General features: G+C 41.3%; 1 protein-coding gene across 4 annotated transcripts; it reads left to right on the top strand.

Moving 5' to 3' along the window:
• Nucleotides 1-5,871: 5,871 nt before the first annotated feature.
• LOC124037931 (protein arginine N-methyltransferase 1-like) lies at nt 5,872-14,483 on the top strand. Of its 4 annotated transcripts, none has more exons than XM_046353205.1 (10): nt 5,872-5,995; nt 7,087-7,173; nt 9,842-9,997; nt 10,379-10,442; nt 10,555-10,697; nt 11,261-11,372; nt 11,994-12,109; nt 12,252-12,402; nt 12,601-12,722; nt 12,949-14,483. In XM_046353205.1, the coding sequence occupies exons 1-10, from the start codon at nt 5,936-5,938 to the stop codon at nt 13,030-13,032; spliced, it is 1,095 nt and encodes a 364-aa protein (XP_046209161.1). In that variant the 5' UTR covers nt 5,872-5,935; the 3' UTR covers nt 13,033-14,483. The 4 variants fall into 4 exon arrangements, with proteins under 4 accessions (XP_046209161.1, XP_046209164.1, XP_046209160.1 ...); XM_046353208.1 differs by having other exon boundaries at nt 5,875-5,995; nt 11,261-11,348; XM_046353204.1 differs by having other exon boundaries at nt 5,902-5,995; nt 7,078-7,173.
• Nucleotides 14,484-25,220: the final 10,737 nt, after the last annotated feature.

The following is a 25,220-nucleotide window of genomic DNA, read 5'->3' as shown; positions in this document are numbered from 1 at the left end:
AATTGAAGAATATTTCACTTTCTTTGGTCATAGGAACAACATCAATTTGTACATGAGGCAGATGCAGAGCCAGAGCGACTCGAGTTTCGCCATGAGGCAAAAAACGGTGTCCCCTCTCTCTGGTCAGTCTCACCTGAGGAAAGGAAGGAGAGAGCAGGGACCATGTCTCTCTCCCTCAGCTAAGATTTATGGTTCAACTGGAAACTCGGAAACAAACAAGGTTGAACCATGATGTCAGTAATCTTCAGGTCGGAAAGTCAGAGCTCGAGAAAAAGGCCAGAGTTCCCAACTTGGAATTCCGAGTTTGATGATGATCGGAGATCATGTTGTCCAGAGTTCCTCAGTTGTCTTGAACACTCAGAAGTTCCTTTCCCAGTTCCGAGTTCCCAGTTGTTTTGAATGCGGCATAATGCCATGTTCAAAACAACTGGGAACTTGGAAATCTTAGACTTCAGAGCGATCAAGACAACTGGGAACTCAGAGAAAAACAAGATCGAACTGGGAAAAATTGCTTTAAACAGTCATCCAAGACACAAATATTTGTGTAAACTCTACATAGTTGTGTTCTGTTGCTGTCACCTAGTTGCACAATCTGTAACTTAGGCTGTACAGTCCAATATGAATGTTAAACAGACATAATAGGCTGTAAAGTGAGCTGATTTCCCACAGTTAATGTTCCCCAATAAGAGCTAAGATGCTACTACTTTTGTAAACTCTTAAACTCTTAACAGTTGTGTTCTGTGAGTGTCACCGAGTAGACCATTTCATAGGTGCACAATCCATAGGTTATGCTGTACAGCTCAATATGAATGTCCAATACACACAATAGACTGACTGGAAAGGTGATTTCCCACAATCAAAATCCTGCAATAAGAGCTAAGATTCTAATATATGTGTAAACTCTACATAGTTGTTTTCTGTGGGTGTCACTGAGTAGGCTGATACATCATTTCATAGGTGCACAAGTCATAGGTTAGGCTGTAATGTGTATATAAGTATGCCCCCAATGCAATTCTGAATTGCAATTATTTATATTATTTATATAACAACATTCCAACCTTTTTTGTTGCATTATCTAGACCAATTGTGTCATGATGATACTATTTTTATCTGTTTGAATCCATTTCATTCAAGGTCTTTTAATTTGATGGCGAACAGCCGATTTCACTATTGTTTCTCACACTAATGTTGTTCACGACACACACATCTCGGCCTCAGCTCAAAACACAAAAACTGATTGGTGGAATGTTGACTATTTATCTCAAAGTTGGACCCTTGGGTGAAACAAAATCTGCCGTATTTAATCAGTTTAAGTGCATATTATTTTAATGACAAAGATTTGAAAGAGATAATACAATTGTTTTATAAAAGGAGACTTTTTAACTCAAGTAAGTTGGTTTCTTGCCCCCCCTCCCCTCCATGCAAATGTGGCATGCAGTCAGCTCAATGTTACTAGCTAGTACTACTGCTAAGCCTCATCAATAATGTCTGCTCTGCACTTTCTGCAAATACTAAACAAATGAAGCGCTTGACCAAATTGAAACTAAAGCCTAATATTGAGCATACCATTGAAACCCTGTTTTAAAAAACAAACATATTTATAACCAATTTTAAGGTGAAATACATTGATTCGATGATGCACCATGGTCAGGTTAATTATCTATTTTTTTGAGTGGTATCATCCTCTGGGAAAGGTAGTGGTCAATATTTTCCATCTTTCATATGAGACCTCCAATTGAAAATCTGTTCTGACTCTTTTATGGACAGTTTTCCAGAGCATTGCTGGACTTAAAAGCCCTTGACACCCCTGATTCCATATTTGCTTCATTGTCCCTAGCTTGTTGGCTCCACTGCAACGCTTTCCTGTTCAAATAAAGGTGCATAAGAACATCTGTAATTGCAAGTGGCGCAACGGTCTAAAGTATTGCCTTTCAATGCTAGAGGCGTCACTACAGACCCTTGTTAGATTCCAGGCTGTATCACAAATGGCTGTGATTGGGAGTTCCATAGAGCGGCACATACTTGGCCCAGCATCGTCTGGGTTAGAGTTTGGCTGGGGTAGGTCGTCATTGTAAATAAGAATTTGTTCTTAAGTGTCTTGCCTAGTTAAATAAATAAATAAAAATTGCCATTGTAATATTCACTGCTGGGATAAAGCCTTAGTCATATAGTTAGTTGTTGATGAGCACTACTTACATTTTGTTTGTTTGATAGATTGCGCAAAGATCTTAATCCAATAATCTTTCATTAGTCAGAAGTGCAGCAGTTTTAGCCAAATGCAATCATAGCTGGCAGGGCATGCAAACCATTACAGACTACAAAGGGAAGCACAGTCAAGAGCTTCCCAGTGACACGAGCCTACAGGACAAGCTAAACTACTTCTATGCTGGCTTCGAGGCAAATAACACTGAAACATGCATGAGAGCACCAGCTGTACCGGAAGACTATGTGATCACGCTCTCCGCAGCCGATGTGAGCAAGACCTTTAGACAGGTCAACATTCACAAGGCCACAGGGCCAGATGGATTACCAGGACGTGTACTGCGAGCATGCTCTGACCAACTAGCAAGTGTCTTCACTGACATTTTCAACCTCTCCCTGTCCGAGTCTGTAATATCAACATGTTTTAAGCAAACCACCATAGTGCCTGTGCCCAAGAACACAAAGTTAACCTGCCTAAATGACTACCGACCCGTAGCACTCACGTCTGCAGCGATTAAGTGCTTTGAAAGGCTGGTCATGGCTCACATCAACGTCAACATCATCCCAGAAACCCTAAACCCACTCCAATTTGGAACACCTATGTGAGAATGCTATTCATTGTCTACAGCTCAGCGTTCAACACCATAGTACCCTCAAAGCTCATCAATAAGCTAAGGACCCTGGGACTAAACACCTCCCTCTGCAACTGGATCCTGGACTTCTTGACGGGCCGTCGCCAAGTAGTAAGGGTAAGTAACAACACATCCGCCACGCTGATCCTCAACAAGGGTCCCCTCAGGGGTGTGCGTGCCCAACCCCCTCCTGTACTCCCTGTTCACTCATGATTGCACAGCCAGGCATGTCTCCAAAACCATCATTAAAGTTGACGATGACACACCGATGACAATAACGAGACAGCCTATAGGGAGGTCAGAGACCTGGCCGTGTGGCGCCAGGACAACAACCTCTCCCTCAGCGTGATCAAGACAAAGGAGATGATTGTGGATGACAGAAAAAAGAGGACCGAGCACGCCCCCATTCTCATCAACAGGGCTGCAGTGGAGCAGGTTGAGAGCTTCTCGTTCCTTGGTGTCCACATTAACAAACTAACATGGCCCAAGCACACTATGACAGTCGTGAAGAGGTCAAAACAAAACCGATTCCCCCCCAGGAGACTGATATGGTATGGGTCCTCAGATCCTCAAAATGTTCTACAGCTGCACCATCGAGAGCATGGTTGCATCACTGTCTGGTATGGCAACTGCTCGGCCGCAAGGCACTACAGAGGGTAGTGCGAATGGCTCAGTACATCACTGGGGCCAAGCTTCCTGCCATCCAGGACCTCTATACCAGGCGGTGTCAGAGGAAGGCCCTAAAAATGTTCAAAGACTCCAGCCACCCTAGTCATAGACTGTTCTTGCTGCTACCACACGGCAAGCGGTACCGGAGTGCCAAGTCTAGGTCCAAGAGGCTTCTAAACAACTTCTACCTCAAGCCATAAGACTCCTGAAAATCTAGTCACATTGCCCTCCCCCCTCCCTCCCTTCTCCATACCACTGCCACTCTCTGTTGTCATCTATGCATAGTCAATTTAATTAACTCTACCTACAGTGCCTTGCGAAAGTATTCGGCCCCCTTGAACTTTGCGACCTTTTGCCACATTTCAGGCTTCAAACATAAAGATATAAAACTGTATTTTTTTGTGAAGAATCAACAACAAGTGGGACACAATCATGAAGTGGAACGACATTTATTGGATATTTCAAACTTTTTTAACAAATCAAAAACTGACAAATTGGGCGTGCAAAATTATTCAGCCCCCTTAGGTTAATACTTTGTAGCGCCACCTTTTGCTGCGATTACAGCTGTAAGTAGCTTGGGGTATGTCTCTATCAGTTTTGCACATCGAGAGACTGAATTTTTTTCCCATTCCTCCTTGCAAAACAGCTAGAGCTCAGTGAGGTTGGATGGAGAGCATTTGTGAACAGCAGTTTTCAGTTCTTTCCACAGATTCTCGATTGGATTCAGGTCTGGACTTTGACTTGGCCATTCTAACACCTGGATATGTTTATTTTTGAACCATTCCATTGTAGATTTTGCTTTATGTTTTGGATCATTGTCTTGTTGGAAGACAAATCTCCGTCCCAGACTCAGGTCTTTTGCAGACTCCATCAGGTTCTCTTCCAGAATGGTCCTGTATTTGGCTCCATCCATCTTCCCATCAATTTTAACCTTCTTCCCTGTCCCTGCTGAAGAAAAGCAGGCCCAAACCATGATGCTGCCACCACCATGTTTGACAGTGGGGATGGTGTGTTCAGGGTGTTGCTTTTACGCCAAACATAACGTTTTGCATTGTTGCCAAAAAGTTCAATTTTGGTTTTATCTGACCAGAGCACCTTCTTTCACATGTTTGGTGTGTCTCTCAGGTGGCTTGTGGCAAAATTTAAACAACACTTTTTATGGATATCTTTAAGAAATGGCTTTCTTCTTGCCACTCTTCCATAAAGGCCAGATTTGTGCAATATACGACTGATTGTTGTCCTATGGACAGTCTCCCACCTCAGCTGTAGATCTCTGCAGTTCATCCAGAGTGATCATGGGCCTCTTGGCTGCATCTCTGATCAGTCTTCTCTTGAGCTGAAAGTTTAGAGGGACGGCCAGGTCTTGTAGAGTGGTCCTTCTGAGCTCAGTTGAAAGTTTAGATCCCCGGGACGTAGAATGTATGCACATGACTGGTCTTGCGTCTGCTAAATGGCATATATTATATTATTATATATTATTGTTGAGCTGAAAGTTTAGAGGGAGCCAGGTCTTGGTAGATTTGCAGTGGTCCTTCCATTTCAATATTATCGCTTGCACAGTGCTCCTTGGGATGTTTAAAGCTTGGGAAATCTTTTTGTATCCAAATCCAGCTATAAAATTCTTCACAACAGTATCTCGGACCTGCCTGGTGTGTTCCTTGTTCTTCATGATGCTCTCTGCGCTTTTAACGGACCTCTGAGACTATCACAGTGCAGGTGCATTTATACGGAGACTTGATTACATACAGGTGGATTGTATTTATCATCATTAGTCATTTAGGTCAACATTGGATCATTCAGAGATTCTCACTGAACTTCTGGAGAGAGTTTGCTGCACTGAAAGTAATGGGGCTGAATAATGTTGCACGCCCAATTTTTCAGTTTTTGATTTGTTAAAAAGGTTTGAAATATCCAATAAATGTTGTTCCACTTCATGATTGTGTCCCACCTGTTGTTGATTCTTCACAGAAAAATCCAGTTTTATATCTCTATGTTTGAAGCCTGAAATGTGGCAAAAGGTCGCAAAGTTCAAGGGGGCCGAATACTTTCGCAAGGCACTGTACATGTACATACTGCCTCAACTAACAGACTCTGTACCAGCACCCCCCTGTATATATATATATTTTACCGCTCATCTTTAAATACTTGTTGCTTGTATCTGTTATTCTTATCCGTATTTCTTGAAACTACACTGTAGGTTAGGGGCTGGTAAGTAAGCATTTCTCTGTAAGGTCTACTACACCTGTTGTATTCGCCGCATGTGACTAATACAATTTGATTTGATTTGATTCGAGGTGAAATTGTGAACCAATGATAAATCTTTATGCAAAACTGGGGCTGTCGTTTGGGAGGTGCCTGCAACACGGATCAAATTACGAACTGTATTTTGCGTCAAAGGGTGGGGGCTCAAAGCTGTGCGTTTTAATACCACTATGAGCCTGCGTCCAGGACCACACGGAATTGAAATGGCGGAGACAACAGATAGAATGGAGGTAAGCGCAGCGGTGTAGTCGAATACACTTTAAAACATATAATTTGTTTCCGTAGGTTAAAATATAAGTATTTTCACTAAGCAAAAGTAACTATATGTCCAATGGCACCGTAGGCCGCGGAGCCTGCTAGTTCAGACAACACACGCACTTCACTATCAAAGCATCCATTTTAGCCAGGCACCATATAACGTAGGCTCATTCATTTGTCGCCACGTTTGCTAGTACAGCAAACTCTTACTGTGTATACGCGGTTGTCATGTAATTATAGTTACTGAATTATGAATGCAATTGGGTAATTGATTAGTAATGACAGATATATATGTTGTGATCTAATCATTATCAAGCCATCGCTAGCTCGTGCTTCGGGGAGAGCCCGCATGGGTGCCAGGTTGGTAATGCTAACTAGCATTTCACAAGGCACATCTGGCACTGTGCCGGCATTTGATTTATGTAGTCCAAATTCCGTTTTAATCCATCAAGCAAGTGTCGATAACTAAATCAATGTAATAATTGTTAGACATTGTTGTAAGCTCTAAGTTGTGCTACTTACGTTAACCTAACCGGCAGCCCGGGAGGATTTAGACGCCACTATTTTAGCTAGATAATTTTGTTTCTTGAATAAGGCATGGCACATTTTCATTATGGGAGCTCGTAAGAAACGTTCTTATGTTCAGCGCGCACAATTCGGTTAACTAATGGTTTTCTACGTGTATTTGCTGTCCCAACTTCACATCTGTCAGTGAAGGCCTAAATCACCATGTGCTTTCTCTCTCCCTTTGTGCTCGGAGAAAAGGAACGCTTCATGCACTACACTGAACTTGGGCTTAACTACAACTGCGTGAATTTAACACCGCACTCCCGTACTCTCAAATGTAACTAAAAAGTTGGAAGTATTGTCCTATGAACATGAAATGTTATAAGTTTTTAGCTACTTAAAGAAATGAACACACACTTCACATCTGTTCAATAGTTATTTTATCAGCATGTTCTGCCTGGCTGTAAATGGTTTGGATGGAGAACCTTCATACATGTTCATTGTTGCCAGTCTGGTGCTGGTTGTGATTGTTATCTCTTTTGGTGAGATTTCTCAGGGGGAGAGCTCGGCCAAGCCAGCAGCAGAAGACATGACTTCTAAGGACTATTACTTTGACTCATACGCCCACTTCGGTATCCATGAGGTAGGTATATTTGGAAAAAATGGTAGTTGTCATACATTTACAGTTGAAGTCAGCAGTTTACATACACCAAGGTTGGAGTCATTAACTCGTTTTTCAACCACTCCACAAATGTCTCGTTTAACCGCAAGTCGGTTAGGACATCTACTATATGCATGACACAAGTCATTTTTCCAACAACTGTTAACCTGTTACTCCTACCCCCTACTTTTTTGAACATTCTGTTAAAAATCGCGCAACATTTCAGCGCCCTGCTGCTCATGCCAGGAATATAGTATATGCATATGATTAGTATGTGTGGATAGAAAACACTCAGACGTTTATAAAACTGGTTAAATCACGGCTGTGACTATAACAGAACGTGCGTTTCATCGGAAAGCGCAGGAAAATCTGATCACTGAAAATTGAAATGTATCCATCCGCCACTTCAACCCATTGATAAAGGCGACCCACAATAAATGGGGCTGAGGTTGCAAAACCTACAGCTTCCACACGATGTCAACAGTCTTGTCATTTGCCTAGGCTTTGTTTCTTGGTCAAACGAATTAGAGACGAGCCATTTCTTCCGGTCTCCGACCGGATCTTTTGGTTGAGATTTACCCGGACATTATTTCCAGACGGACAGCTAAAGAATATACATCGCCTTGTGATCAATTTGGTCGCTTATTAACGTGTACTAATACCTAAAGTTGCATTACAAAAGTATTTCGAAGTGTTTTGTGAAAGTTTATCGTCAACTTTTTTAATTTAAAAAAGACGTTACGTTATAAGACGCTATTTTTTTCCGTTTATCACACAGTCTTCATAGATCGATATCTAGGCTATATATGGACCGATTTAATCGGGGGAAAAAAGACCCAATAGTGATTATGGGACATCATTGAGTGCCAGCAAAGATGGTCAAAGGTAATGAATGTTTTATATTTTATTTGTGCGGTTTGTGTAGCGACGACTATGCTAATGATTTTGTTTACGTCCCCTGCGGGTCTTTTGGGGTGTTACATGCTATCAGATAATAGCTTCTCATGCTTTTGCCGAAAAGCGTTTTAAAAATCTGACTTGTTGCCTGGATTCACAACGAGTGTAGCTTTAATTCAATACCCTGCATGTGTATTTTAATGAACGTTTGAGTTTTAACTAGTACTATTAGCATTTAGCGTGGCGCATTTGCATTTCCAGATGTCTAGATGGGACGCCTGCGTGTCAGGTAGGAGCAAGAGGTTAACAGACAGATTAATTTACTGTATCACAATTCTAGTTCATCCTTGGGAGCAATTTCCAAATGCCTGAAGGTACCACATTCATCTGTACAAACAATAGTACGCAAGTATAAACACCGTGGAACCACACAGCCATCATACCACTCAGGAAGGAGACAAGTTCTGTATCCTGGAGGTGAACATACTTTGGTGCGGAAAGTACAAATCAATCACAAAACAACAAAAAAGCACCCTGTGAAGATGCTGGAGGAAATGGGTACAAAAGTATCCATATCTGCAGTAAAACCAGGCCTATGTTGACATAACCTGAAAGGTCGCTCATCAAGGAAGAAGCCACTGCTCCAAAACTGCCATGAAAAAGCCAGACTACGGTTTGCAACTGCACATGGGGACAAAGATTATACTTTTTGGAGAAATGTCCTCTGGTCTGATGAAACAAAAATAGAGCTTTTTCGCCATAATGACCGTTGTTATGCTTTGAGGAAAAAGGGGAGCCTTGCAAGCCGCGGAACAACATCCCAACCGTGAAGCATGGGGGTGGCGGCATCATGTGGGGGTGCTTTGCTGCAGGAGGGACTGGTGCACTTCACAAAATAGAGTGCATCCTGGGGAAGGAAATTTGTACGTGTCTTGAGATGTTGCTTCAATACATCAGTCAGGAAGTCATAGCTTGGTCGCAAATGGGTATTCTAAATTGAAAATGACTCCAAGCATACTTCCAAAGTTGTGGCAAAATGGCTTAAGGACATCAAAGTCAAAGTATTGGAGTGGCCATCACACAGCCCTGACCTCAATCCTATAGAACATTTGTGGGCAGAACTGAAAAAGCGTGTGCGAGCAAGGAGGCCTACAAACCTGACTCGGTTACACCAGCTCTGTCAGGAGGAATGGGCCAATATTCACCCAACTTATTGTGGAAAGCTTGTGGAAGGCTACCTGACACGTTTGACCCAAGTTAAACAATGTAAAAGCAATGCAACCAAATACTAATTGAGTGTGAACTTGTGCCCCACTGGGAATGTGATGAAAGAAACTAAAGCTGAAATAAATCACTCTCTCCTATTATTGACATTTCACATTCTTAAGATGAAGTGGTGATCCTAACTGACCTAAAACAGGGATTTTTTAAACTAGAATTAAATGTCAGGAATTGTGAAACTGAGTTGAAATGTTTTTGGCTAAGGTGTATGTAAACTGCTGACTTCAAATGTAAATGTTTATTTGGTGAGAATTGGTACCACAACCAAAATGGTTGAAATGTGGAGACTCCTGTCACACTGCCTTATACTGAATTGTGGTCAGTATACCTGTACCAAAATACAATGGGGCTAATAATAGTCTTCGACGGGTAGTACATTTGACAAATGTTCGGTCATGTATACATCCCAGTTGGCGTGACTCACCTTGGTAAGTGTTGCCTTAACTAATGTTCCTCATGTCGTGCTCTGTAGGAGATGCTGAAAGATGAGGTGCGCACCCTGACCTACCGGAACTCAATGTTTCACAACAAGCACCTGTTCAAGGACAAGGTGGTGTTGGACGTGGGCAGTGGGACTGGAATCCTCTGCATGTTTGCAGCCAAAGCTGGTGCCAAGAAGGTCATAGGTGTAAGTATCCCCACCTTGTTTGCATATGGAGAAGAGACTCATACACGCACCTCATTTACTACCATGCATTGTCAATAGTCTGTAGTACGTTTAGAACTTGTGATACAGCTTACCATTCTATATGCTATGTGTGACATGTCCCCATTGTCATACCATATTGTGTAAGGCACACCTGTTCTTAATCTGTTCTTAATCTATCACAGATGGGACTGCTTTGCATCTAGCCCTGTTTTATTTGCTTAATCATAATGAACATAGAAAGCCCACAAATTCCAAGTGGACTTCAATTCACTTGATTAAAGGATACCATGGTTCTGGTTAGTTGTCATTACTTGACACACCCAAAGGCCTGCTGTCTAACCCTCGCTTCTGTGCTTTCAGATTGAGTGCAGCAGTATTTCTGACTATGCCGTGAAGATTGTCAAGGCCAACAAAATGGACCACAGTAAGTCGGTACTTTTCCCCTGCCACTTCAGTCTTCGGTTGCACCTATCCTTCAATGCGTCAACCTGGCTTGAAACAATGTGGCTATTTGGTTGTAATTCCTTCTCCTTCAGTTGTGACCATCATCAAGGGGAAAGTGGAGGAGGTGGACCTTCCTGTAGAGGGAGTGGACATCATCATCTCCGAGTGGATGGGGTACTGCCTCTTCTACGAGTCCATGCTCAACACTGTCATCTATGCCAGGGACAAGTGGCTGGTATGTTCTTGTCCGTATATTTAATTAGTACATTATGGAATAGACTTAAATGCTTGTTTGAATGTCTTAATTGCCATCTTTCCCTATACTGAAATTTTCGGGGACAAGTGTTAAACTGTTTGGCCATATACCAAGGCTTTTAGGAGATTCAGTTCCTGACTTGCTGTGGAATTGGCCATAAAGTAGAACTCATTCCAGTGGATCTCTCCAGCGCCATGCTGGGGTGACTTATTGGGAACATTTCAGCTTTTGCTCTGGTGTAAACTCAAATGTTGTCCATACCATGGATAAGTGTTTGTCCTGTAACAATATTCAATCTGATCGAATTACGCAATTGTGAAGTGTTTTAGATCAGTGTTAGACTTTGTTCTGGAGTTGGCTTCCCTCTTTTGGGGGCTCAACTCCCCTTGCAGACTGATTGCATGCATACCACCAGTAGTCATTGTGCCATGATTCCACACAGCTGCAACAAAATGTCAGGCCTCTAAATAGGAATGACAGATTAGCAGGCTAAGTGTATTAACCTGCCATGCTCTTTTTCTCTCTCCCTTTTTGTCTCCCAGAAACCAGAGGGCCTGATTTTCCCAGACAGGGCTACCCTGTATGTCACAGCCATTGAGGACAGGCAGTACAAGGACTATAAAATCCACTGTGAGAATTCCTCTAAATTTTGGGGTAATGTAGTTGGTGTGATTTGGCCAGCGTTGTACCCATGTTTTTGGTTGGAGAGGAGCTAGTCAGGGGACTTTTGAGTGTCAGATTGGATTCTGTGGTCAAGCACTGTCATGGCCCTTATTGAACAGATTCAGCTAACTCTCAAGGTGGAGTCTGTCATTGGAGCCAAAAGCTACTTTTACTGACTGTCATCAGCAATTTGGGAAATAACATTTACTTGTTCTGTGTTTGTATTAAGATCACTTTATTTGTCAATTACATGCAAGGTCCAACCAAAATGTAACTCCCTTTTAACCCCTCCGGAAGATGCATGCACGTGTTTTGGAGAGTTGCAATGAGATTCCGCACTGGGTGCCTGGGGAGTTAAGTGCCTTGCGCAATGGTGTCTGATTTGATACCAGCAATCCTTACTGCTGGGCTACCTGCCACCCCTGTAATAGTTAAGCATAATGCTGATCTAGCTAGCTAACTAGTCTGGACTTTGAAGTATGTATTTCTAGACCTAGCAAAGCTTTCCTTTTCCTTCAAAGAGCAATGCCTAGATGACAATTTAATAAAGTTACTTTCTAAACTCGCCGTCTGCCCAGTTGTGGTGGTAACCCCCTATTTCTTCTCTAACAGGGTGGGAGAACGTGTACGGCTTCGATATGTCCTGCATCAAGGAGGTGGCCATCAAGGAGCCCCTAGTGGATGTGGTGGACCCCAAACAGCTGGTCAGCAGCGCCTGCCTCATCAAGGTGAGTCAATCGCACTCAGCAGCCTCCCCAATATAGTTCTGTGACTTTGCATTGGCACCATATCTCCAGTCCTTCTCACCAGTTCAAACAGAGGATTTTGCCTTGTCATCTGAGTCTCCCCCCCTCCCTACATTGTCCCCAGGAGGTGGACATCTACACGGTGAAGATCGACGACCTGTCCTTCACCTCGCCCTTCTGCCTGCAGGTGAAGAGGAACGATTACATTCACGCCCTCGTCACCTACTTCAACATCGAGTTCACTCGCTGTCACAAGAGGACGGGCTTCTCCACCAGTGAGTCTTTGCCCCCCCCTGTAAACAGTCTGCACTACAATAATAGACCTGTTCACTGAATCCTCGTCAATTTAAGTCTATGGTAAATGACAGCACACGAGTAGTCTTTAATAATTGAGAGAATACATTTGACTCTTAAGGGCTATATTTTCTTTCTGTTACGTGAAGTCATATTAGACCTGTTTCTCCTCTTCCCAGGTCCAGAGTCCCCCTACACCCACTGGAAGCAGACTGTATTCTACCTTGACGACTATTTGACTGTGAAGACTGGAGAGGAGATTTTCGGCAACATCAACATGAAGCCCAATGTCAAAAACAACGTAAGAGGAAAAACCTCCCAGTCTTAGTTTGTTGGGATACCTTTTTAGTCTCCAAGCCCACCCTTTATTTTTGCCTTCCGTTGGTTTGACGGTCTTATAAGGCTGTTTACGCTTTTCCTGGGTATAATTTTCCAAAACTAGAAATTATTAATCTTCTGTGGTTTTAAAGCTGGGAGTTTATCCCGTGCCCACTCTTTTAACCTGTTTCTGTATGTTTTGCTTGCAGAGGGACCTCGACTTCACAGTTGACATAGACTTCAAGGGTCAGCTCTGTGAGGTGTCCAAGACCTCAGAGTACAGAATGCGTTAGGTGCCCCCTTCTCCCACACCTTGTGTTTTGTGAAAGGGGGCGTGCTGAAGGAAGAGCAGCGGTCAGTGTGTGTCTGTATGATCACTTAATTCTCATCCTCCAAAACTAGTACTCTTAAGCAATATTTGAAATATTCTGTTTTCTTTCTTGTAACGTTTAATCAGATCTGAGGTTTAAAACAACCAGTGGAAAGACATGGCGACTCATTGTGCAATAGTCACTGAAATGTTTTTTTTTTATTTTTACATGTGCTTATGTCTCTACGTTCAGCTCGATCTTAGCCTGTGCTTAAACTCGCAGCGTACACACACGCTGACCCCCTCACCTGCCTGTACATAGTGTTATTGTTCAGTTATTTTGGCCCTTTTTTTTCTTCTTTTTTTTTCAGTCCTGGATCTTGTTGACTTGGCAGAACCCCCCCCCCCCCCATTTTCATAAGAAGTGCCTCCTGTGACTGGTTTATTTCCCCCTGCCAGCCAATTAGATTGTCTATTGGGGGGATGCAACTCAGCCATTGGTGTATTTAAAAATTCAGATTGAGAGTAATTGGAGAAAATCCAATTACAATTGTAGCTGTGATATGACATGGGGCCTTCCTTAAGATGAGCTGAGTGGCCCCGTGGATCATCATGTCTGATAGGGTAGGCCTGTGCTGATCTTGCACAAGACTGACCGTAAAGCGGTTTGTTCTCATCCAGCAGGTGGGGGTGGTGTAGTCTAACCATGAATCAGTTATAATTTCCACGTCTTTCAGATTAGTCTTTGCTGAACCTGTTCTAGCAATCAGAATTTATAAGAACCCCCTACTAAGAAAAGCAAACAAGTTTGTTTTGGTTAGAGGGGTTTAGCCCTGTGTACCTTAGAGCTAGACCTGGATGGCTGGTTTATTGGGACCACAGCAAAGCGTCCACTCTTCCCAGTGCAGGAGTAAACGAGATTCCTCTACCCTGTTGTCGTCATCGCCTGGATTCCGTAGCATTGGTTTAGCCGAACCCAGGGACCCTTGTTTGCCCTCTAGCGCAAAGTGCAGCACTTAAATCTGAACCGTGTGCCAATATAGCCAGGCCGTCAGCCAGAAGTGGCAGATGTCTACCTCTGAGATTGGTTATTACTAGTTGGCTATGCAGGGTGGAGATGGGTCAGACCGGACTGTTTCATGTTATGTCTTTTTTGGCCTTGCTGCTTCATGCGGCTTGAGTGCGGACCCAACATACTTTTAAATTTTATTTATCTTTTTTTTTTTTTTTTTTAATAAAGTGAAATGGGAAAATATGTCTTTAAATTTTATTTTTTACTTCTGTTCATAATATTTGTATTGGCTCATGTCTTTATGGCAATTGGAATAGAGTTGGCTCTGAAGAAACCATTCATAAATAGAGGACACATGGCCAGTGTTGCTTAAACCTGTAAAGATTTGTGTACTCCCTTATTAAACTACTTGGCTTATCAGAGTCCATTTGTCGTCAACAGTGGGTGGGGACTGTTTGAAAATAAATTGGGTCAGGTTTATGTTAACATGCAACAGTCTTTTAAGCAGTGGGTTTCTTGACAATCTGCTATACTAAACAAATGCAACAATTTTACTGGGTTACAGCTCATGGAAGGTAATCAGTCAATTTAAATAAATGTTAGGCCTTAATCTATGGATTTCATATGACTGGGCAGGGGTGCAGCAATGGGTGGGTCTGGGAGTGCACAAATCAACCCACTAGCCAATCGTTATGAGCCCCCCCCCACACACACTATTTACACTTAGCTCAAAGTATAAGTGTGCAAGCACTTAAACGGAGGCCTACAGATGTTCAGAAATTCAGCAAGATGTTGAGGCCTTAACTTTATTCTTAAGGTACCACACAGACTCACTGAGCTTACCATTTGAAGTATTTTGGATAGAGGTCGACCGATCATGATTTTTCAACGCCGATACCGATTAGAGGACAAAAAAAGCAGATACCGAGTAATTTGCTGACTTTTAAAATGTATTTGTAATAACTCTTACAACAATACTGAATGAACACTTCACTTATGTCTCAATTTAGCCTTGAATAAACAATGAAACATGTTTGGTTTAAATAAGGCAAAAACAAAGTTTTGGAGAAGAAAGTAAAAGTGCAATATGTAAGATGTAAGAAAGCTGACGTTTAAGTTTCTTGCTCAGAACACATGAAAGCTGGTGGTGGCTTTTATAACATGATTCTTCAATATTCCCAGGTAGAAGGTTTTAGGTTGTAGTAGTTATAGGACTATTTATCTCTATACCATTTTGTATTTCATATACCTTTGCTGTTTAGTATTCTCAGTGTAACTGTATAGCTCCTACCTAGGCTCGAACCAGGAACACAACAGCCACCCTCGAAGCAGCGTTACCCATGCAGAGGAAGGGGGACAACTACTAGTCTCCGAGCGAGTGATGTTTGAAACGCTATTAGCGCGCACCCCGCTAACTTTCTAGCCACTTCACATCACATCGTTACACCAGCCTAATCTCGGGAGTTGATAGGCTTGGAAGTCATAAACAGCGCGATGCTTGACGTACTACGAAGAGCTGCTGGCAAAATGCAGGAATGTGCTGTTTGAATGAATGCTTATGAGCCTTCTGCTGCCTACCATCGCTCAGACTGCTCTATCAAATCATAGATTTAATTATAACATACACAGAAATGCGAGCCTTAGGTCATTAATATGGTCGAATCCGGAATATCATCTCGAAAACAAGACGTTTATTCTTTCAGTGAAATACGGAAACGTTCCGTATTTTATCTAACGGGTGGCAATCAATCAGTCTAAATATTCCTGTTACATTGCACAACCTTCAATGTTATGTCATAATTACGTAACATTCTGGCAAATTAGTTCGCAATGAGCCAGGCGGCCCAAACTGTTGCATATACCCTGACTGCGTGCAATGAACGCAAGAGAATTGACACAATTTCACGTGTCTAATATTGCCTGCTAACCTGGATTTCTTTAAGCTAAATATTCAGGTTTAAAAATATATACTTATGTGTATTGATTTTAAGAAAGGCATTGGTGTTTATGGTTAGGTACACGTTGGAGCAACGATAGTCCATTTTCGCACATGCGCACTGCATCGATTATATGCAACGCAGGACACGCTAGATAAACTAGTAATATGTAACCATAACCATGTGTAGTTATAACTAGTGATTAGGATTGATTAAGTTTAATGCTAGCCTGCAACTTACCTTGGCTTCTTACTGCATTCGCGTAACAGGCTGGCTCCTCGTGTGGCAGGTGGTTAGAGCGTTGAACTAGTTAACCGCAAGGTTGCAAGATTGAATCCCTGAGCTGACGAGGTAAAAATCTGTTCTGTCCCCTGAACAAGGCAGTTAACTCACCGTTCCTAGGCCGTCATTGAAAATAAGAATGTGTTCTTAATTAACTGACTTGCCTAGTTAAATAAAGGTGTTAAAATTACCGATGTCAGATTGTTATGAAAACTTGAAATCCTAATCGGTCGACCTCTAATTTTAGACCACATAGGCCTAATAAAACATGGTTACAGACCTAACAACATATAGCATCCCCACGTGAAGAAAAGCACATGAGCTAATACACAAAGTAAGCAAAACAAATAATTCCAATATTGCCTAAAATGATTAAGATACTGAGATACACCTATAGTGTTTATAATCAATAGGCCTTTATCAACAGTGGCTATCTGTAATTTTTATTTAGACCTTAATGAATGAGCTAAGACCTAGGTTAGTCAATATTTGTTCAGCACTTTTGTAATGTACAGCGACAGAATTCAGAACATGGGCTGTTCTTACAGTATTCTCCCTGTACACAAAGTCAGAACCATATTATAAATAAAGGGGGCATATAAAAAAAACAATGAAAGCTTTTACAATATTCAATAACATTTCTCAGGCTATAGGCTAAGAAATGCACCACAAAGTAGGCTAAGTTATCCAGGGGAAAGTTACCAAATGGTGAGGCACATGGGCTACGAACAGTTTACTACACAACATACATTTAGTATTACTTTCTTAGCTACAGTATTGTTAGGGTTGCGTAAATTCAAATCTGTTATCAGGATAAATATAACAATGAGTCACCGATTTTATACTATGTATTTTTTATTAGCTAAGTAATAAATGGCAAATGCAACTTTCGTATATACGGGCTCACTGTAATGCCACGCAGGGCAGAACAGAGAACTGACAAGATGTATGTAAACAGTATTCTTTATACTGTGATAGACAGTTCCAACCCGTCTGTTGGCCTATCACAGTAGAGACTGGGCGTGGTTTAAACTTGCTCAGCCTATTGCAGGCGCTCAGGCGGGTCCCCGCCTCTTGGTGCTTCTGTTGATAGATGTAACTGTTGCTGTAAAGAACATCCATGCGCTCATACTGTTATCGCGCACCTGGCTCCTGTTATCTAACAAAAGACCGCTTGTTCTCGCAACACCCCGCTCTGAATGTGCCCCCCTCCAACTCATTTGAACATTTCCTGTTTTCACGCTTCTCTGTATTTTTCCATCATGAGAAAGTCCCATGGTCCTGACACTTTTAACAATGTTTCAAGTCAGCTATGTTGCATAACATATACATACATCCACACAAGCCAACAGCAGATAATATTCAATCATATATATACTAATGGCTATAATGTAAAACACAGGATCCAACAGTATACATATCTCCCTGGCATATTACATAATTTACTTAGTCATCAAAGTCTGGCATTCTCTGGATTTATGGAGCTTTCAAGACAACTGGGAAGATAGAATCATGGCGTCAGTGATCTTCAGGTCGGAGCTCTAGAAAGAGGCCAGAGTTCCTGACTTGGAATTCCGTGTTGGATGACTGTTCAAAACCTATTTTCCCAGTCGGAGCAAAAAAAAATTCAGAGTTCCCAGTTGTCTTGAACTCACTGAAGTCTGAGATTTCCCAGTTCTGAGGGTCCAGTTGTTTTGTGGGTGGCGAAAGTCATGCTGGATTGACAGCATGGCCAATGTATTCAACCTTTTCTGGCCCATGGTGTTGCGTGTGAATGTTTATTTTAAGCTTGGAAAAGAGACCATTGAACCCAGACTTTGACCACAAACCCTCTCCACTGAATAGCAGGCAGGGGAAACAAAATAGTGATTGCTTTATATCGCTTGCAGTTAGCCGCTGATTCCTTCTAAAACCACTCATTGTTGAATTTGTGATTTCCAACTTGTGTAATGTTTATGGCGAGAGCACCGATTAAGTTTTATCTATAATTTCTCTTCATATGACAAGGATTGAAAAGGATTTGCCAGTAGATTGTCAATATGATTCATGATAATGACTGCTTGTCTAGCTTGCAAGCTAAGATTGTGAAAGTATGATGTTGACATGATCAGCCAAAGACTTGAACCCGATCAACCTGAAAATAGTTGTGCAGCGACCCTTCCCATCTAACCTGACAGAGCTTGAGAGGATCTGCAGAGAAGAATGGGAGGAACTTCCCAAATACAGGAGTGCCAAGCTTGTAGCGTCATTCCCCAAAAAACTTGAGGCTGTAATAGCTGCCAAAGGCGCTTCAACAAAGTACTGAGTAAAGGGTCTGAATACTTATGTAAATGTGATATTTCATGTAATGAACATTTGCAAAAATGTTTTTGCTTTGTCATTATGGGGTATTGTGTGTAAAATTGTGCTTCCGAGTGGCGCAGCGGTCTAAGGCACTGCATCTCAGTGCTAGAGGTGTCACTACAGGCCCTGGATTGATTCCAGGCTGTATCACAACCGACCGTGATTGGGAGTCCCAAAGGGCGGCCCACAATTTGCCCAGCGTTGTCTGGGTTAGGGTTTGGACGGGGTAGGTCGTCATTGTAAATAAGCATTTATTCTTACCTGACTTGCCTAGTTCAATAAAAGTTCAATAAATAAAATAAAAGATTGATGAGGAGAGAAAAAAAAACAATTTAATCCATTTTAGAATAAGGCTGTAAAATAACAAAATCTGGGAAAAGTCAAGGGGTCTGAATACTTTAAGAATGCACTGCAGATAAACAGTATCAGTCAAAAGTTTGGACACTCCTACTCAAGGGTTTTTATTTTTTACTATTTTCTACATTGTAGAATAATAGTGAAGACATCAAAACTATGAAATAACACATATGGGATCATGTAATAACCAAAAAGTGTTAAACAATTCAGATTCTTCAAATAGCCACTCTTTGCCTTGATGACAGCTTTGCACACTCTTGGCATTCTCACAAACAGCTTCACCTGGAATGCTTTTCTAGCAGTCTTGGAGTTCCCACATATGCTGAGCATTTGTTGGCTGCTTTTCCTTCACTCTGCGGTCCAACTAATCCTAAACCATCTCAATTGGGTTGAGGTCAGGTGATTGTGGAGGCCAGGTCATCTGATGCAGCACACCATCACTCTCCTTCTTGGTCAAATAGAACTTATACAGCCTGGAGGTGTGTTGGATCATTGTCCTGTTGAAAAACAAATGATAGTCCCACTAAGCGTAAACCAGATGGGATGGCGTATCGCTGCAGAATGCTGTGGTAGCCATGTTGGTTAAGTGTGCCTCGAATTCTAAATAAATCACTGTCAGTGTCACCAGCAAAGCACCATCACACCTCCTCCTCCATGCTTCACGGTTGGAACATGTAGAGATCATCCATTCATCAACTCTCTGTCTCACAAAGATACAGCGGTTGGAATCAAAAATCTCAAATTTGGACTCATCAGACCAAAGGACAGATTTCCACCACTGTTGCTTGAGTTTCTTGGCCCAAGTAAGTCTCTTATTTGTGTCCTTTAGTAGTGGTTTATTTGCAGCAATTCGGCCATGAAGGCCTGATTCACGAAGTCTGAACAGTTGATGTTGAGATGTGTCTGTTACTTGAACTCGGTGAAGCATTTATTTGGGCTCCAATCTGAGGCTAGTAACTCAAATGAACTTATCATCTGCAGCAGATGACTCTGGGTCTTAACTCGGGTCTTCCTTTCCTGTGGCGTCCTCATGAGAGCCAGTTTCATCATAGCTTTTAATGGTTTTTGGGACTGCACTTGAAGAAACTTTCAAATTATTTGACATTTTCAGTATTGACTGACCTCCATGTCTTAAAGTAATGATGGAATGATTGATTTGATTTGATAATGATGGACTCTCGTTTCTCTTTGCTTATTTGAGCTGTTCTTGCCATAATATGGACTTGGTCTTTTAACAAATAGGGCTATCTTCTGTATACTACCACTACCTTGTCACAACACAACTGATTGACTCAAACACATTAACTTGTTATGGCTGCAATCCCGCTAACGGGATAATTGTCATCAACAACCGCTGAATTGCATAGCGCTACATTCAATGAATATTACTACAAATATTTATATTCATGAAATAACAAGTGCAATATAGGAAAACACAGCTTAGCCTTTTGTTAATCCACCTGTCGTGTCAGATTTAAAAAATATGCTTTACAGCGAAAGCAATCCAAGCGTTTGTGTAAGTTTATCGATCGCTCGACAAAACATTCAGTACACTTAGCATCATGTAGCTTGGACACGAAAATCAGAAAAGCAATCAAATTAATCGTTTACCTTTGATGATCTTCTGATGTTTTCACTCACAAGACACCCAGTTACACAATAAATGTTCCTTTTGCTCCATAAAGATGATTTTTATATCCAAAATACCTCCGTTTGTTTGGCGCGTTATGTTCAGAAATCCACAGGAAAGAGTTTGGACAGCCTTTTCTTTTCCCTCTCCTACTGATAAAAACATTTGCGGTTGATATATTATCGATTATATATTTTAAAAACAACCTGAGGATTGATTATGAAAAACGTTTGACATGTTTCTGTGGACATTACGGAAACTATTTGGAATTTGTCTGCGTTGTCATCACGACATGCGACCACTTGACGTGATGTTATCTTTCTGGCTCATTTTCCAAAATAAAAGCCTAAAACTATGTCTGAAGACTGTTGACACCTTGAGGAAGCGATAGGAAAAGGAATCTGGTTGATATCCCTTTAAATGGAGCAAAGGGAGGCTATGGAACACAGAGTTTTCAAAATAGAAGCTACTTCCTGGTTTGATTTTCCTCAGGGTTTTGCCTGCAATATCAGTTCTGTTATACTCACAGACAATATTTTGACAGTTTTTGAAACTTTAGAGTGTTTTCTATCCAATACTACTAATAATATGCATATATTAGCAACTGAGACTGAGGAGCTGGCCGTTTACAATGGGCACCTTTTCATCCAAGCTACTCGATACTGCCCCTGCAGCCATAAGAAGTTTAAAGGAAAGAAATTCCACAAATTAACTTTTTATAAGGCACATCTGTTTAATTTAAATGCATTCCAGGTGACTACCTCATGAAGCTAATTGAGAGAATGCCAAGAGTGTGCAATGCTGTCACCAAGGCAAAGGGTAGCTACTTTGGAGAATCTCAAATATAAAATATATACACTTTTTTTGGTTACTACATGATTACATATGTGTTATTTAATAGTTCTGATATCTTCACTTTTATTCTGCAATGTAGAAAATAGTAAAACTAACGAAAAACCCTGGAAGGAGTAGGTGTGTCCAAACTTTTGACTGGTACTTTAAAGTAACATCAAATTGATCAGAAATACAGTGTAGACATTGTTAATGTTGTAAATTACTATTGTAGATGGAAACAGCTTATTTTTTTATGGAATATCTACATAGGCGTATAGAGGCCCATTATCAGCTAATCCAAGTTTATCATATTAAAAGGCTAATTGATAGAAAACCCTTTTGCTATTATGTTAGCACCGCTGAAAACTGTTGTTCTGATCAAAGAAGCCATAAAACTGGCCTTCTTTAGAATATTTCAGTATCTGGAGCATCAGCATTTGTGGGTTCGATTACAGGCTCAAAATGGCCAGAAACAAAGTCCTATGGCTTGATGGTAGCAGCTGTTAAGAAGTCTTTTGGACCTAGACTTGGCGCTCCGATACCGCTTGACGTGCGGTATCAGAGAGAACAGTCTATGACTAGAGTGGCGCAAGTCTTTGACAACTTTTAGCGTGGCTGGAGTCTTTAACAATTTTTACGGCCTTCCTCTGACACTGCCTGGTATAGAGGTCCTGGATGGCAGGAAGCTTGGTCCCAGTGAGGTACTGGGCCGTACGTACTATCCTCTGTAGTGCCTTGAGGTCGGAGACCGAGCATTTGCCATACCAGGCATGTTTATAAATATACACAGACCCCCACTCCTTGTCAGCTGTTCTATCTTGCCGATGCAGCGTAAAACCCGCCAGCTGTACGTTATTCATGTCGTCGTTCAGCCACGACTCGGTGAAACATAAGATATTACAGTTTTTAACATCCTGTTGGTAGGAAATATGTGATCGTAGTTAATCTATTTTTGTTATCCAGTGATTGTACGTTGGCTAATAGGACTGATGGTAAAGGGAGATTACCCACTCGCCATTGGATCCTTACAAGGCACCCCGACCTACGTCCCCAATATCTCTGTCTCTTTCTCCTTTCAAATGACGGGGATAAGGGCCTTGTTTGGTGTCTGAAGTAAATCCTTTGTGTCCGACTCGTTATAGAAAAAATATTCTTCCAGTATGAGGTGTTTAATTGCTGTCCTTATATCTAGAAGCTCTTTTCGGTTATAAGAGACGATGGCAGAAATATTATGTATAAAATAAGTTACAAATAACGTGAAAAAACACACACAATAGCACAATTGGTTAGTAAAACCACAGCCATCTCACCTGGTGCCATTGTATCAATATACTTGCACAGTACAGCTTAGGTACAGCTTGGGCTGGCATGACTGTGAAAGACCAATATGGTATGTATTATTTTAGGTCCTTCAGAGTGTATGTTACCGTTGCTCATAGAATTTTTCACACAGGGCACATTTTTTTGCCGGGTGGGCCATTTGGATAATGTTTGGAAAAATTACAGTATATTCACTTCTCCAGACACCACAGCACATCAAGAGACTATGACTGATTGCTTGGCCATATTCTCAGAATGCCCAGATATTAGACTTATGTCCCAATGTGGATGAAGTGAAATGAAGTATAGAATATTAGATATTTGTCGGCCTATGTGGACAACTCTGGCTAGAGGGTATTGTACACTCTGATCTACTATGCAATGATTCTTGGTCATATATACTTTACGATACTCTCTTGCCTAAATTGACAACTTGTCTGGCCTGGATGGTCATATCATCTGAGTAGGTTAGAGTGAATACGACCCAAAGGGGGCTGGTGGGAGGAGCTATAGGAGGAAAGGCTCATTGTTTTTTTTTTCTTGTTTTCTTTCAGCCAACTTGACACAACTGTGGGAAGCATTGGAGTCAACATTGGCCAGTATCCCTGTGGAATGCTTTTGACACTTTGTAGAGTCCATACTCCAACGAATTAAGACTATTCTGAGGGCAAAATAGGGTGCAGCTCAATATTAGGAAGGTGTTCCTAATGTTTTGTGCACTCTGTATTTTTTGCTAGCTTTCCATCTGACTGATGAAGTAGAGAAAATGCCATAGTTCGCAAGATTGAAACTGCTGGGTGAAAGCTAGCTAACCTTTGCTGATGTTAACTCCCACCATCAGTCTGAGTTGAGTTCACCTTAGCTAAGTGGACTGTAGCTAGGTTTATAGAAAATAACAACTAGCTATATAATTGTTAATTATATTTTAAAAACTAGTTACTGATATAAACACTTTTAGTCAAACTACTTTGTTCCCCAGCCTGTTTATAGATGAATTGATGATTGAAAAAGTTAGCAATATAAATGCCCCTTTTGATTTCACTGCAAATAATTTGGGTGATTTGGCTTGTGCACATTTAGCTGAGTGTTTCATTAGTTAGCTAAGTTACTGACTGACTAGGCTTATTCTTATTCATGTTTTTGTTGTTGTTGCATTTCAGGTGGAGAGTGAGTGGGATCACAGAGAGCAGCATGCTGCTGACCGTCCAGGGCCCACATTCATAAAGCATCTCAGAGTAGGTGTGGTGATTTAGGATAAGTTTTGCCTTCACACAGAGTACAAATACATTGACAAGGGGGAGCTGATCAGAGATCACTATTCCTACTCTGAGACACTTTGTGGATATTGGCCCCGGAAGAAAGCTGTTACCCAATACTTTGCACAGCAGTCGTTTCACCATAGTACCCTAGAGGTATTACAGTCAATGATTATTAACTGAATATTGTATGTAAATTGCCATATATTTGTTGTTGAAGTATAAAGACATGTTACAAAACACACTCGAAGGGTTGGTTGTCTCGAGTTGGTTCCTCGGGTCTCCACCGAATTGGGTAGATCTGCTTTTAGTTTTTATGTGCCCGGCTGCTGGAACAATCTGCAGATCTCGTTGAAATGAGATGTTCTGGTGGCCACTCAGGCAGTTTAGTGTATTGATTGAATACCTGGTAGCTGAGAGATGTAGATGTTATCTATGATTGTATTTTTGATTTGTGTATTGTAACTGTTGCTTGTATTCTATAAAAAGTGTCAATTGTAAAATGTAGGGCTCCCTTGTAAAAGAGACCTTGGTCTCAATGGGACCCCCTGTTGAAATAAAGGTAAAATCAAAATAAATATATCAATGACACTTAAGAAAGGGTTGGATTGTCAGTAACGTGCAGTAAATACTAACACGGCTTTTGTGATTAAAGGTACATAATGTATTTATTGTAATCTCCCTGTTAGTCTAATCAATGTATGCTGTGACATGGGCCTGGATGGTGAGACATCTTTTTCAAGCTGCCTGTCTGAATATTGTGGCCTTCTGTGCTACCGGAAGCAAGGGCCTTACCTGGGACTGCAGCAACACCCTCTCTCTCACACAGCCATTCTGTCAACATGTATTCTTCCCATTGAACAATGGAACAAATAGACAAAGTGAATATGTCAGTGCTTTCGCCTGTAGAAGTTTGTATGAATTTGAATGGTCAAATACAAACTTCCACAGGCAAAAGCACTGACTTATATTCACTTTGTTTATTTGTCCCGTTCTTCAATCTTGACTGGGATATATATTTTAGTTCACACACCTGTGTGATGTGTCTGATATACAGTACCAGTCAAAAGTTTGACCTACTCATTCCAGGGTTTTTCTTTATTTTTACTATTTTCTACATTGTAGAATAATAGAAAATACATCAAAACTATGAAATAACACATATGGAATCATGTTGTAACCAAAAAAGTGTTAAACAAA

The sequence above is a fragment of the Oncorhynchus gorbuscha genome, linkage group LG06, assembly GCF_021184085.1.
Source record: "Oncorhynchus gorbuscha isolate QuinsamMale2020 ecotype Even-year linkage group LG06, OgorEven_v1.0, whole genome shotgun sequence".
In the NCBI taxonomy this organism is placed as follows: domain Eukaryota; kingdom Metazoa; phylum Chordata; class Actinopteri; order Salmoniformes; family Salmonidae; genus Oncorhynchus; species Oncorhynchus gorbuscha.
The sequence above is the reverse complement of the archived record's forward strand: the minus strand, read 5'-3'. Positions and strand labels throughout refer to the sequence as shown.